This window comes from Elgaria multicarinata, chromosome 22, assembly GCF_023053635.1.
Source record: "Elgaria multicarinata webbii isolate HBS135686 ecotype San Diego chromosome 22, rElgMul1.1.pri, whole genome shotgun sequence".
Lineage (NCBI taxonomy): Eukaryota > Metazoa > Chordata > Lepidosauria > Squamata > Anguidae > Elgaria > Elgaria multicarinata.
Window position 1 is genome coordinate 11,192,803 of NC_086192.1, and position 13,809 is coordinate 11,206,611.

Here is a 13,809-nt window from a genome sequence, read left to right on the forward strand (position 1 = left end):
CAGTTCCTCTCCGTTCCGGCCTTCTCTTTCCCAGCCTCCTTGGATCCCTGCCTTGCCTCGCCTATCACCTCTCCGGCCGGCACACAATCTTCCTCCGGATCCCCCTGCTGCCCGGAAAACCCGACAGGCGTCAAGAGAAGCCCTGTCCCCGGCAGCCACCTGCTGCTCAGCTGTCCCGGAATCGGGTTTCCGACATGTGTGGCCAAACGCCGGCACTCCTGTCCGCCGCCGCCACCCCCCCCATCCCCAGTGGGCAAGGCAGAACTGGGTCGAGAGAGAGAGAGAGAAAGAGAGAGTCGCCATCACAGTGTGCTTTATTGGGCTAGGAGAAAGGCGCCCATGGAACGGGAACGAGGGAAGGTACTAGTGCACCGAGTGACGCCGGCCTCAAAGTGGACACCCTTGAGGGCTAGGACCTTGTTCCTCTACCGAGCCTCTCATGGAGTCATCCTTGAGGCCTAGGACTTTGTTCCTCTACTGAGACACCTTTGAGGACTAGGACCTTGTTCCTATAGTCACTCTTTAGGATTAGGACCTTGTTCCTCTACTGAGCCACCTTTGAGGACTAGGACCTTGTTCCTAGAGTCATCCTTGTGGCCTAGGACCTTGTTCCTCTACTGAGCCACCTTTGAGGACTAGGACCTTGTTCCTATACTGAGTCCTAACCGTTGAGGACTAGGAACTTGTTCCTATATTAAGACCCCCATGGAGACTGACCCTTGAGGACTAGGAGCTTGTTCCTCTACTGAGACTCCCATGGAGTCATCCTTGAGGACTAGGAGCTTGTTCCTATAATGAGCCACCCTTGAGAACTAGGAGCTTGTTCCTCTACTGAGACTCCCATGGAGTCATCCTTGAGGACTAGGAGCTTGTTCCTATAATGAGCCACCCTTGAGAACTAGGAGCTTGTTCCTCTACTGAGCCACCTTTGAGGACTAGGACCTTGTTCCTAGAGTCATCCTTGTGGCCTAGGACCTTGTTCCTCTACTGAGCCACCTTTGAGGACTAGGACCTTGTTCCTAGAGTCACCCTTGAGGATTAGGACCTTGTTCCTATACTGAGTCCTCACCGTTGAGGACTAGGAACTTGTTCCTATATTAAGACCCCCATGGAGAGTGACCCTTGAGGACTAGGAGCTTGTTCCTCTACCAAGCCTCCCATGGAGTCATCCTTGAGGACTAGGAGCTTGTTCCTCTACTGAGCCTCCCATGGAGTCATCCTTGAGGACTAGGAGCTTGTTCCTATAATGAGCCACCCTTGAGAACTAGGAGCTTGTTCCTACATTTTGTCCTCACTGTTGAGGACTAGGAGCTTGTTTCTGTATTGAACCTCCCCTGGAGTGACCCTTGAGGACTAGGCGCTTGTTCCTATACCGAGCCTCCCCTGCAGTCCCGGCAAACCCAAAGTTCTCCATATTCTAGCTGGATGCCTCTACGCTCCACTGCCCCAAGGGGGTCACCCCTGCAGCACTTCAACGCCCAAGGTGATGCAAAAAGCACAAACCCCGAAAAAGGATCGGTTTTTCACAAGCGGCAGTTGCCGGCAAGGTCCGTCCTCAGGAATCCAGCTCTCCAGCCGGCCGGCTTCACCCCTTTCGGCTCCTCCCACAAAACCCCGGCCTGCGTCCTGAAACAGCTGCCGCCACCAGGCCACGCCAAAGCGCGCAGCCGGCGTGGCTTCCCCCAAGGAACCCTGGGAATTATCCCAAGGGATGAAGATGGCGGCTTCGGGCCAAGTCCTCCCTTTTCTCCATCAATGGCACCCACTCCACTCTTCCCCGACCTGGTGCCCTCCCGCTATGTCAGACTACACCCTCCATCACCCACAGCCAGCCGACGGCCTTTGCAGGTCGACATATCCAGCACGAGGTTAAGGAACGGCAGTCTGTTCCGTCCAACAGCGGCTCCCCAAGGTCTCGGGTTGAGAAGGCGTTTTCCGATCCCTCGTTAACAGAAACTTTTTAAAACCGGAGAAGCCGGTTTTGAACCCGGGACCTTCTGCTGAGCTTTGCCCCTCCCCCAGGCGGGTGGAGGGCCTTCTCCCCCGGCACTGTGAATGGAAGCATTCAGGCACACCCAAGCAAATGCTCCCAGAGAATGTGTACATTTCCCGACCCTCAATTTTCTTTTTCTTTAAAAAATATACACCTCCAAGGCACCGACCCCAAACCTTTGCGCCCCGCCGGGTTTTGGAAACAGAAACACACACGCATACACAGAGCGAGAAAGGAAGCGTTTGCGGTTCACCCGATGCCGTGGAAATAAAGCGTAGCGGTTAAGGGGGTGGTCCGCCTTGCACGGGCAACCAAAGCGGGGAAAAACTGAAACACGCACGCCCCTGAAACGCGCAAAAGCGGAGATTCGGCAGCGTTAAAAGCGGAAGGGCGAGTCGGGCGGTCCGTCCTACCTTGGATGCCGTAGAGCCGGTTGAGACGCGACCGCCGGGCTTCGTCGGCGTACGGGACCGCCAGCCAGGGCATCTCGCTGAAATACTGTTTGAACGAATCTTCGGACCTGGGGAGGACGGAGCAAACGCAGGCGGTCTCCTCCGATCAACACGAAACATCATGACCTGCTCCCCACCGCCCCGGGGGAGAGGAGAAGATAAAGGGGGCCATTCTCCCATCACTGCCGAAAATCTACTTCATTTCCCCCCTCTTTCCTACCCAACTCTTTTCCCTTGTGTCTTTCTCTTCCCTCCTCCTCCTTTTTTCCTTGCGAGCTGTGTCTTTTTTAGACGATAAGTCTGCAGGCTGCCTCGTTTATGAGTTATAAGGTGCTCATGGGGTGCTTTTTGGCTGCGGGGCGGGGTAAAATAACTTCCAATAAATAAACTGGGCTTGGATATCTCAAGAAGGTCTGCTGAGGGTTGGATCGCCGTGGAAAAGAGCACACTGAATACAGCAGCTACCACCGCAACACCACAGTTCTAAAAGAGCCCTTGCTCTCTTTGGGAATTGGGGTGGGGGGTGAAGCAGGAGGCCCCGGGTACGGCAAGGGAGCTCAGCAGAGGACGCGTCTCTGCACGCTCTAGGATTTAAAAACAAACTTAACAAAAGCAAATACTAGGGCTTGTAGAAATGATGCAAAATCCAAGAAAACTGCGTAAGTTGGTTTTCCGTGTTTTTTTTGTTTTTTTTGCAGTGCCAAATGCAATTTTATTTCATTTCCTTTATTTACAATATCTATGTACCGCTCCCTGTTCAAAATTTCGGAGTGGTGTACAAGATAAAATAAAAGCAGAATAAAAACACATTAAAATAGATTTTTTTAAAATAGCAAAATCCAAAGTGAACCACGGCTGGCCATCGAGGGAAGGCTTCTCGGAACAATGAGGTTTTCAGGAGGCACAGAAAGGAATACGAAGTTGGTGCCTGCCTGACCTCCAGAGGCAGGGAGTTCCACAGGAGGGGGGCCACCACGCTGAAGGCTCTTCCCCTGGTGGACTCCAATCGGAGGATGGGTCTATGTGGAACCACCAGGAGCAGGCCCTCGGATGACCTCAGTGTTGGTAAGAGAGAAGGCGCTCTCTCAGTTATCCTGGTCCCAAGTTGTTTAGGGCTTTGTACACAAGTACAAGAACCTTAAACCTGGCCCGGTAGCAAACAGCGGTTTCCTCAGCAAAGGAGTTACATCTTTCCTGATTGTGCTAGGACATTCCCTATCTCCCCGAGATTCCGAAATTTCATTCAGCCACCTCTTGGGGATTCCAGCAAAGCACTGTCTGCCTGTTTTTCCAAGGATGTCTGCACAGCTGTAATAAGGACTAGAAACTTGTTGTAGCGAAAAGGACACGAAATCGGACCTCCAAGACTCTCAGGACAGTTGATTCCGCGCCAGTGCTGTGAAATTGCAGTTTACAGAACAACTACTAATCCCGAAAGCAACAGGGAAGAGCCCAGGAAAATGTCCTCTGAGATGGGAAACAGGGAGTGTCAATAGCTGTTACCTGTCTGCGCTGACGAAGACGATCTCGAATTTCTGGCCGGCTTCTTTGATTTTCCGATAGGATTCTACCAGCACCCGGGTAAGGCTTCTGCAGGGTGGGCACTGAAGAAGGGGGGGGGGGGAGGAATTGCAGAGAAGACCGTACATGAATATTACATCGGCTGTTTCGTAAGGAGCCGTCCGCTTGGTCTCCTAGGGCGAGTAGGAATCGCCCGTAGGCGTTTGGGAAGGGTTTGGTCCCGTTCCCCTCTTTCCACCTCTCTTTCCAAAGAGAGCAGTCAGTTTTACAAAAGCGGTCAACATGGCCTCACCCAGTGCGCAGAGAAGTACACGCCGACGTGGCAGGCCTCCAGGACGCCGCTCTCCTGCGATTGGCCGCTTTTTCGGAGGAGCGGTCCGGCGACCACCTCACTGAACGGCCGGGGACCCCACGGAAATTCCAGGCCTGACGGGGGAAAGGAACAGAAAAGGAGGAAAGCAGAGAGGCCGTTAGAAACACAAGGAATATCTCCTCCATCTTTTCTGGTCTCTGCACCTCTAACAAAAAGGAATTCATGAGCCTGCTCGCCAGGGGCGAGCGACCCCTGTAAACAGGAGACTTGTTTCCTCTTTGGCCAGATTTCCTTCTGAATAACAGGAAAAACTCTCTGCTTCCCTTCCCATATCTTGGGTATCTTCACTGCATACATTCAGACGCCAGGATTTAAGCAAGGATTTAACCTTTAAATCTGTTTCTTTATTCATTTGCACTGCTGCCTCCTCAACAGTTTTCACTTAACCTTTGAAACGATTAATACGGCATCGTTTCGATACTTGCATCGATGTATTCTCATTTCGACTTATTCGGTCAGGGAGAGGTAAACGCGGGCGGAGCGGGAGAACATTCAAATATTGGCTTACTATTTTTAATATCAATATTACTCCGATCTAGGAGTCTTCAGGGTACCCTTAAATACTAGGAAAACAGATGATAAGGAGAAGCCAACGGGCGATATTAACATTATGAATAATAAATTGTCGTAATCAATAACATTAAAATACAAATTATTAATAAATAGAATATTAATCCTAATACTTGTGCAATTGTCCCCTGTTTGCACCGGCCTCCGTTCATTCACCTACGTCTTCAATTTCCTCTGTTATTCCATGTGTCTATTTTTAATTTAAGTCCCTTGGGGCAGAGATCTATTGTCCCATTCCTTAATTCCATACTTAAAAAGAAAGGAACCACCTTATCAGCTTTGAACCGTGGGGGTCTGTATCCCCCCCTGCTGTCCCCGTCCAATCCCCCATCTGCTCCCCACCCCACAAATGGTCACTCTCATCCTTTTATTAGCTCTTTAGAGAGAGAAAGACTCCTGGGGAGAAACAGCGTCCATTCATCCAGAAGAACAAGGCCGCTGAAAAGACGAGCGCCGGGTGACTTGGCATTGAGAATTAAGATGTGGGGCGCAGCGGTTCTACTCCATCTTTGCTGCGGGAAAGGGAGAACGCCGGCGTGGCCAGGAAGGTCTTGGCGTGAGAACGGGGAGAGGAAGATCCTTTACCTTCTGGGTCATCTCGGATTACCAAGAGGCCGTTGCGGCACACCACTTTCCCGGTGTGGGCGTCTATAAATATCAGCGACGGAATGTTGGACACCCGGAACTTGTTCCAGAGTTTCAACTGCAGGGGAACAAAAAAAGGAGAGAGGGGTCGTAACAGGGCCACGGAGCAAGGAAGGACGTTCTCTGTCACACGCTCCCCCCCCCCCTCCGCCTGCGGCTTCTCTCGGGGTCCTCATCCAGTTTGTAAGCTCCTTTGGGCAGGGACCTGTTTTTCATAGAATCATAGAATAGTAGAGTTGGAAGGGGCTTATAAGGCCATTGAATCGAATCCCCTGCTCAATGCAGGAATCCACCCTAAAGCATCCCTGACAGATGCTTGTCCAGCTGCCTCTTGAATGCCTCTAGTGTGGGAGAGCCCACAACCTCCCTAGGTCATTGGTTCCATTGCCGTACTGCTCTAACAGTCAGGAAGTTTTTCCTGATGTCCAGCTGGAATCTGGCTTCCTGTCACTTGAGCCCATTATTCCGTGTCCTGCACTCTGGGAGGATCGAGAAGAGATCCTGGCCCTCCTCTGTGTGACAACCTTCCAAGTATTTAAAGAGTGCCGTCATGTCTCCCCTCTATCTTCTCTTCTCCAGGCTAAACCTGCCCAGTTCTTTCAGTCTCTCTTCATAGGGCTTTGTTTCCAGACCCCTGATCATCCTGGTTGCCCTCCTCTGAACACGCTCCAGCTTGTCTGCATTCTTTTCTGTTGGCTTCTGTTCGTCGTGCATCTTGCATTTAGTGTGACCCTGTTCAAACGACACGTTAAGCCACGGTGGTTAAGCGTTTTGAGCTGAACATGATGGCTTAGCACGTCATGTGAACCATTCCTAAACATGGTGGCTACATTACCACGGTTTAAACACGCTAACCAACCACTTAGTTCATGGCCTAACCATGGTTTAGCGTGTCGTCTTTACCGGCCCGTTGGTTTTATAACTGCAGTGATCCAACACACTCTTTGACTAAAGGTCTGGAGCTGATGGGGGGAGGGGGGTATGGTTACTACATGCGCTGTAGCAATGAGTTCCACAGGTTAACCGTGTCGCACGCTCATTTTTATACCTCTATCACATGTATGCTCCCTAGCTTCCACATCATTTCAGATGGTCTACAGGGGTAACAGGGCAATTGCATGGCTGATCAGATTCGAATCCAGCCCTCATCCAACACTTTACCCACTATGTTGCACTGCCACCCTATAGGTAATAGTGCAAACTCTGCCCTTCTTCTTTCAACTTCAAACCCAGCTGTTCCTCCTCTGACCCTCATCTTCTTCAGCCCCAAACCAAACCTACATTTTTTACGCGTAACGTCAAATTCCTAAGAACCTATGAAGAGCCCTGCTGGATCAGAAAAAGGGTCCATCTAGTCCAGCACTCTGTTCACACAGCGGCCAACCAGCTGTCTTTCCTATTACCCTTGCCTCTCCCTTTCCACACCCGGCTAAGCTGTAAATGTAGGATCCTCGGGGCAAAGACCTGCTTTTTCTTATGTTGTCCTGGACACGGACGGCACTACAGAAACCGAAAAGACGTCTGTTTCTCCTGCCGCCCGGGCTAAAACTAGCAACCTCGAAAGAAACAGGGATCCTGGGATCCATTGGTTTACACAACACCCCTGAGGAGCGTTCAGTTCAAACCCCAGAAATGTCAGCTGCAGGAAGGAGAGAGCGAAGTGACAAAAAAGAACAAGGCCACAGTCAAATATATATCTCTATATGTATATATTTCTAGAGCCAAAATGGGGATTTTTTTTTTAATACGGAGTTTTCGCGGTCTCCGGGGCAGCCTCGGAATGTGTTTGCAAACGCCCTGTTGGAGAGTCCACTTAAAAACAGCGAAATCCTTCTGTTTATTTGGCCAGACTTCGCAAACTCCGGAGTGGGCTCAGGTTGCATCAGCTCGGTTTGGCTGGGCAGACGGCCACGCGGGTGTTCTGCTCGCCTTACGGCCGGCCGATGTGGCATGAGCTCAGATGCAGAGGGATCAGCAGGCCATGCGCGGCTGGACCGCCGGGCGTCTCGAGGGAGAAAATGTCAGCCTTGCCAGGGAGAGGGAGGGAGGCTGAAGAGCGCTGAGTCTGGAAAATACCAAAGTGGCAAGTTTCTAGGGGTGCAGAGAAGGATGCAGTCATGGCATGGTTGTAAAGAATTCCCCTCGGCGTTCCAAGGTTTATTTTCTCAACCCTTCTGACACATCGGCCCGGGAGGCAAAACAGCAGCGTCCCCCACGGGGCCACCGTTATCCGCGCGGCAGGATCCTCTAGGCTGGACTACCGCAACACGTCGTACCCGGGGCTCCCCTTGAAGACTGTTTGGGAACGGCGGTTGGTGTTCAAATGGTGACCTGCCAGGAATATGTCTCACCGGGCCTTGGGTTTGACCACAAAAAAACCAGCAACTGTTTTTGGGAATGGCTGTGACTACAATGAGATTGTCACGGCGCCCTGTACCCGGTATATATACATGATGAAGGTCCCGATCACACTCCATGCATCAGAGTGGACTGCAGTCCGCAAAAGCTTATGCCAGAATAAATTTCTCAAGTCTTTAAAGTGCAATGAGACTAACAGCTATTTTTCTGGAAATCGTGTTGCACTGGTTTATGATAACGTCAGTTTCGATAGCATTCTTCCTTAAATTGCTTTGAGCTGGGAAACTCTTAAGTCATAGAATCATAGAATAGTAGAGTTGGAAGGGGCCTATAAGACCATCCAGTCCAACCCCCCGGTCATTGTAGGAATCCACCTTAAAGCATCCCTGACAGATTGCTGTCCAGCTGCCTCTTGAAGGCCTCTAGTGTGAGAGAGCCCACCACCTCCCTAGGTCATGGGTTCCACTGTCATACCGCTCTAACAGTCAGGAAGTTTTTCTTGCTGTCCAGCTGGAATCTGGATTCCTGTAACTTGAGCCCATTATTCCATGTCCTGCACTCTGGGAGGATCGAGAAGAGATCCTGGCCCTCCTCTGTGTGACAACCTTTCAAGTATTTGAAGTATTCAAGGGCAGGATAGAAAATGAAAGCTGCTATCCCGTCCCCATTTTCCTGGGAGTAAGCCCTACTGAACTCAATGGGATTTACTTCCGAATAAATACGTGTAGGGTAGCATTATAAGTACCGGATTAACAGAACAATCCTATCTATGTCTACTTGGAAGTAAGTCCCATTGAGTCCAGCAAACTGGGTGTCGAATTACAGCTGAATATTGGGGGGGGGGGTGAGAGCTAAGAGATAATGGTTTGCCTAAGTATAGAATTAAAATTCATGGCACAAGGCACAGCTGAGTTGATCATAACAAGGCAAATACTTTTGGGGAGATTTATACGAGTCCCTAATCCAAAAACAGTCTCTGTTTCTTTTCTTTTACAATCAAAAAAATGTAAAAGGGGATCCGATCGCTGTCCTCCAAAAAACTCTCCTGTAGGCCCCGCTCCGGGGTCACCCAAACGGAGAAGGAGGCACAAACGGAGGAAAGGAGACCTGGGATCGTTTGAGTCCCGGAGAATGAGTCTCTCCGCAGGCCCTTCCTGGGGCTGGACCGGGCCTTGAAAAAACACAAAAACAGGGATCGATCCAGCAAGGCTAAAGAGCACGGCATCATCCCGGTCCTTCGCTTGTTGAGTGGGAACGGAAAAAGTTACAAAACGGTTCCCCGTCGCGCGCCCCCTTTTCCAGGAGGGTGTTTGCATGGTTTTTTAAAAAAATCTCTTTCAATGAAATGTTCCGGTTAATAATTAAAAGAATGGGGCAGGGGTCAGACGTTGCTAAGAAATGCGAAAGAGAGGCTGTGGGGTTCTCCCTCCCTCCCTCCGGTCCCCCAAACCACTGCTCTCTCATTTTGGTTGCCAAGCGACGAGAACCACGTCAACGGCCAAACATTCTGCAGTGTCTTCATTTGCAACGGCCTGGAAACCGTTCTTCATTCACGTGCGCATGGGGCTGATGTTTTCAGAGGGGGTATTGAACACCGAAGAGGCCATGCGCCGGGCGCATAAGCCCGAGGGGCCATGCATCGCCCAATCGGCAAACAAAAACGCTGGTCCTTAAGAGACCCCATGTTCACACGAGTGGCGCATGAGAACACATGAAAAAAGCCCTGCTGGATCAGGCCAAGGGTCCATCTAGTCCAGCACTCTGCTAACACCGTGGCCGACCAGCTACCAACAAAGCAGGACACGGTGCAACAGCACTCTCTCACCCATGTTCCCCAGCAACTGGTGCACACAGGCTTATTGCCTCTGATACTGGAAGTAGCACAGAGCCCTCTGGACTAGAAGCCATGGATGGCCTTCTCCTCCTCCAGGAATTCATCCAGCAACAGCACCCTCCCGCCCATGTTCCCCAGCAACTGGTGTATATTGGCTTACTGCCTCTGATACCGGAGGTAGCACAGAGCCCTCAGGACTAGAAGCCTTGGATAGCCGTCTCCTCCAGAAATTTATCTAACCCCCTTTTAAAGCCATCCAAACTGGTGGTCATCACAACGTCTTGTGGTAGTGAGTCCCACAGTTCGACTATGCGCTGTGTGAAGAAGGCCTCCTTTTTGTTTGTCCTGAATCTCCCACTAATCTGAACCTCCCAGACCCAGATGAATGTGAAATCAAGTATTTTTAAGATGTGTTGATTCTTGTACTCATGTTGCTCCCTGCCTCGATCCAAAGGGAGAGGCGGGTAAGAAATGATTATTATTATTATTATTATTATTATTGATCAGCTTCACGAGAAGTAGCACAGAGCCATGAGGACTAGTAGCCATTGACGGCCTTCTCATTTATCCAGCACCCTCCTGCCCATGTTCCCCAGAAACCAATCCATCCTGACTAGGAGCTGAGGGCCTTTCCCTCCACACATCTGCCCATCCACCTTTTAAGCTGTCCAAGATGGCGGCCGTCGCCACATGGTGCCGTAGCGAGTTCCACAGCTGAGCAACGGGTCGCGTGAAAGAGCCCTTCCTTTCACCCGTCCTGACCCTCCTGCCGTTCAGCTGCGTGGGATTTTGCAGGCAGAAGATCCGGAGTTCGATTCCCAGCATTTCCAAGTAGGACTGGGAAAACACACCATGCAGGGCCGTTGCTGCCAGTCAGTGTCGACAACACCGGGCTACATGGACCAAAGGAAGAGCTTGAATCGAAATCGTGTGGGCTTGTTTTGGAGTTCTGATCCCGCCCCCTTTGCCTGCAGCTCCGCCCACTGCTGGAATGTGGCCCCCTAGAGCTCCGAAGTGGAATTTAGCCCTCAGCCTGAAAGAGGTGTAACACCCCTGCCCAGGTTAGTCTATCCGCAGGTTAGGCTCCCACGATGCATTGCACATGGGGCGGCCTTTGTAGCGCTAACTCAGAAACCGCAACATGACGTCTCCCCCTAGTTGCTGAAGGCGTTACTGCAGGCTTTAAGCACACGGACACACTGAAATCAGTGGATGTTCATTAACGGGTTTTAAAAAGCAAAACCACCCCAGGATAACCCCTTAGGATCCCTCTGTGTTGGATGCCAAGTTTTGGGGGTTTAGGGGGTCACGGTCTCGGCGCTATGGCACGGACAGACGGACAGACGCACGTCCTCTTTTGTCGCGACGGAAGACTCCCAGCTCGCTCGGGAAGACTCAAAGCAGCGTCGTCCGAGCGTCGATTCCCTGGAGCAGCGCCCGAGCCGGACCTGCAGGCTTTGTTTTCCGAAGCAGGAGATCATTTGTCACACGGCCCCTTTAAACTGCTCAGCCGGCCAGATTGCAATCTAGAGATGTAATGCTTCCCCCGAGCAGAGCAGCTACGCAAACAATTATTTCTTTAAAAACTAAATACCGAAGCTGGGGGGGGGGGGCGGCGGGGAGAGAGAAACAGAAGGCTCCCAGCAACCGCGAAGACCTTTGAAAGCTAACAAAAGAAGCTTATATGCATTTTTAATTTTTTTCCCACACAAAAAAGAAGCACTCACACTTTTTATTATTAGTTGGTTTCCGAAAAATCCGCCCGAAGAAGGCCTTTGACAATGGCTTCATTATAAGAGCTCTTTGCTGAGACAACATGTGTTTCTTTGGTTCGCCGTTTGAGTTAACAACTTCTTTTAAAAAGTTTATATTTACACCCAGCAAAACGGCATGTTTTATTTGGGCTAAAAGGATCCCGCCCTCCCCCCCCCCCCCAAGTTTCAGGTCAACTTGTAACTGCAGAGAACGTGATTTTATTAAATTCCATCATAGTTCATCCACCACAATTCATTTCTATTTGTATACACCAATGGTCGTTTCTCTTTGTACGCAACCAGCCTTTCCCAGTCTGGGGCCTGCAATTCCCATCATCCACAGCCAATGGCTGTGACGGCGGGGGATAATGGCAGCTGTAATCCAACACTTGGTATACACCTTTCCACTCACATTTGGCTGCCACATATCTCAGCGCCTGAACCTGTTACATGCCTGCGCATAACTGCCCCTTCTCTTGGGCGTTCTTGTTATGCCATGACTGAAAACTACCAGGTAGTTAATTCACCAGAATTTCCTGTGACATCAGAACCGGGAAACTGTGGTTACTGGGTTCGGAACAAACTAGGATCCGAACCCAAGATACGTCATGTTCAAACGGGGGCCATCATGTCTGACGGGTCTCGACGGAACAAACCGAAGGTCTACGTCTGGCCCAACAACACAGGCCAGACACAAAGATGGCCGCCTTTCCCCTCTTCTGTGGCCCCCAATGGATAGCTCTCGACAGCTTTTTTCTATCGCCAACGGCAGCTCACGACTGAACCGTTGCTGCGGACAACCAATCCTAGAACACAGGCCCTGGGACCAAAGCTACTTGAACATCCTCAGTTGAGACGAACAACATCCCAGTGTGGAGAGGAAGAGTTCCCTGAACCGATGAGGGATTTCCTTCCCCTCCCACAAAATGGCCGACAGAAGATTGGATTCCGCACAAAGGACGGTGCAAGAGAAGGACGGAATAGAGTAGGATCTAGCACGGGCCTAGAAAGAACCAACATGCCTGGCGTCAACACATGGCCCACCATGTTGTTGTAGGCCTGGCCCCAGTTGCCCCACACATACAAGGCGGATTGACCATGGGTAGCCTCCGTTGGGCTGCCGTCCGCCATCTTGTTTTTCCCACAGCGTCCCAGACGTTGTACCCGCCTGCAGGAGGAGGGAGAAAAGACGTCACCCAGCCACGTCTTTGTGGTGGCCGCCATTTTGTTTTTCCCACCGCAGTCCGGAGTGGTGAATTTTCCAGAGCGTTGTGAGGAAAACAGAATGAGCTAAAAAAACCACAAACCACTCCGGAGTTGTGCCACACTGAAGGCACTTTGCCGAGTGTCCCCTCAAACCCGGACGGGATGCAGCCGCAAAGAGGGAAAACGTACACAATATTTTAAACCATCAAAAATATAAAAACAACAGTATCCATTTAAACAACAACAGTTCTGGGGTCCATTAAAAAAACAAACAAACTTAGCATATGTTGTTAAATGCTGTGAAATGTCTGCGAGAAAAGTCTTGACCTGGCGCCGAAAAGATAACAATGTTGGAGCCAGGCGAGCTTCATCGGGGAGATCATTCCATAATTGGGGGGCCACCGCTGAAAAGGCCCTCTCCCTTGCTGCAATACGCATATGTGTGTGTGTTGTTTTGTCATTGATATTTGTCTCGTTCAGCCTTCCCCAACCTAGGGCCCTCCAGATGCGTTTGGACTACAACTCCCATCATTGGGGTTTGTATTCCAACACAACTGGAGGACTCCAATTTAAGGAAGCTGACCTAGTCCATATGAGATGTCCTTAAAACACAAGAATAAAATTCGGGGGGGGGGGGAAATGGCCCTTTGTACATGCCCACGGGCCTGCTGGCCTTTTTTTTTTTTCCCCCTGTGAAGAACTGCTGTCCAGAGGTGGAAGACAATCTGTACATGTTCAGAGACAATCAGCCCATTGTTCTTTTAAAAAAAAGTTGAGTGGGAGAAGGCACTCTGCGCATGCTCGTAGAGACCCAGCTCAGAGTGTTCAAACGCAGAAGATGGCTGGCGTAAGGGGAAGGGAGAAGAAAAAGGCTTCCCTAATTCTTCCTCTTTGTTTGGGATTCGAGCAAGAGAAAAGGCACGTAACGGCGTGCGCAGCTGTTGCGCATGTCACGCGCACGCACGCACACAGAGAGAAAGTAACCAGAACGCTTCCCCCGGCACAGAGGGGAACCCGCTCGAGAGATCGTAGCCAAAACACGAGCGACGGACGCAGAGCAGGGAGTAAACAACAGCAAAATAAGAAACAGACATGTCCCAAAC

General features: G+C 50.8%; 1 protein-coding gene across 1 annotated transcript in view; it reads right to left on the minus strand.

Moving 5' to 3' along the window:
• NXN (nucleoredoxin) overlaps nt 1–13,809 on the minus strand; it is a 57,949-nt gene that overhangs the window by 14,884 nt on the left and 29,256 nt on the right. Inside the window, exons 2-5 of the mRNA XM_063146798.1 lie at nt 5,495–5,612; nt 4,259–4,392; nt 3,949–4,049; nt 2,407–2,513 (exon numbers count right to left, since the gene is read on the minus strand). Of these exons, the coding sequence (XP_063002868.1) occupies nt 2,407–2,513; nt 3,949–4,049; nt 4,259–4,392; nt 5,495–5,612 (460 nt within the window). The remainder of the gene's footprint in view (nt 1–2,406; nt 2,514–3,948; nt 4,050–4,258; nt 4,393–5,494; nt 5,613–13,809) is intronic.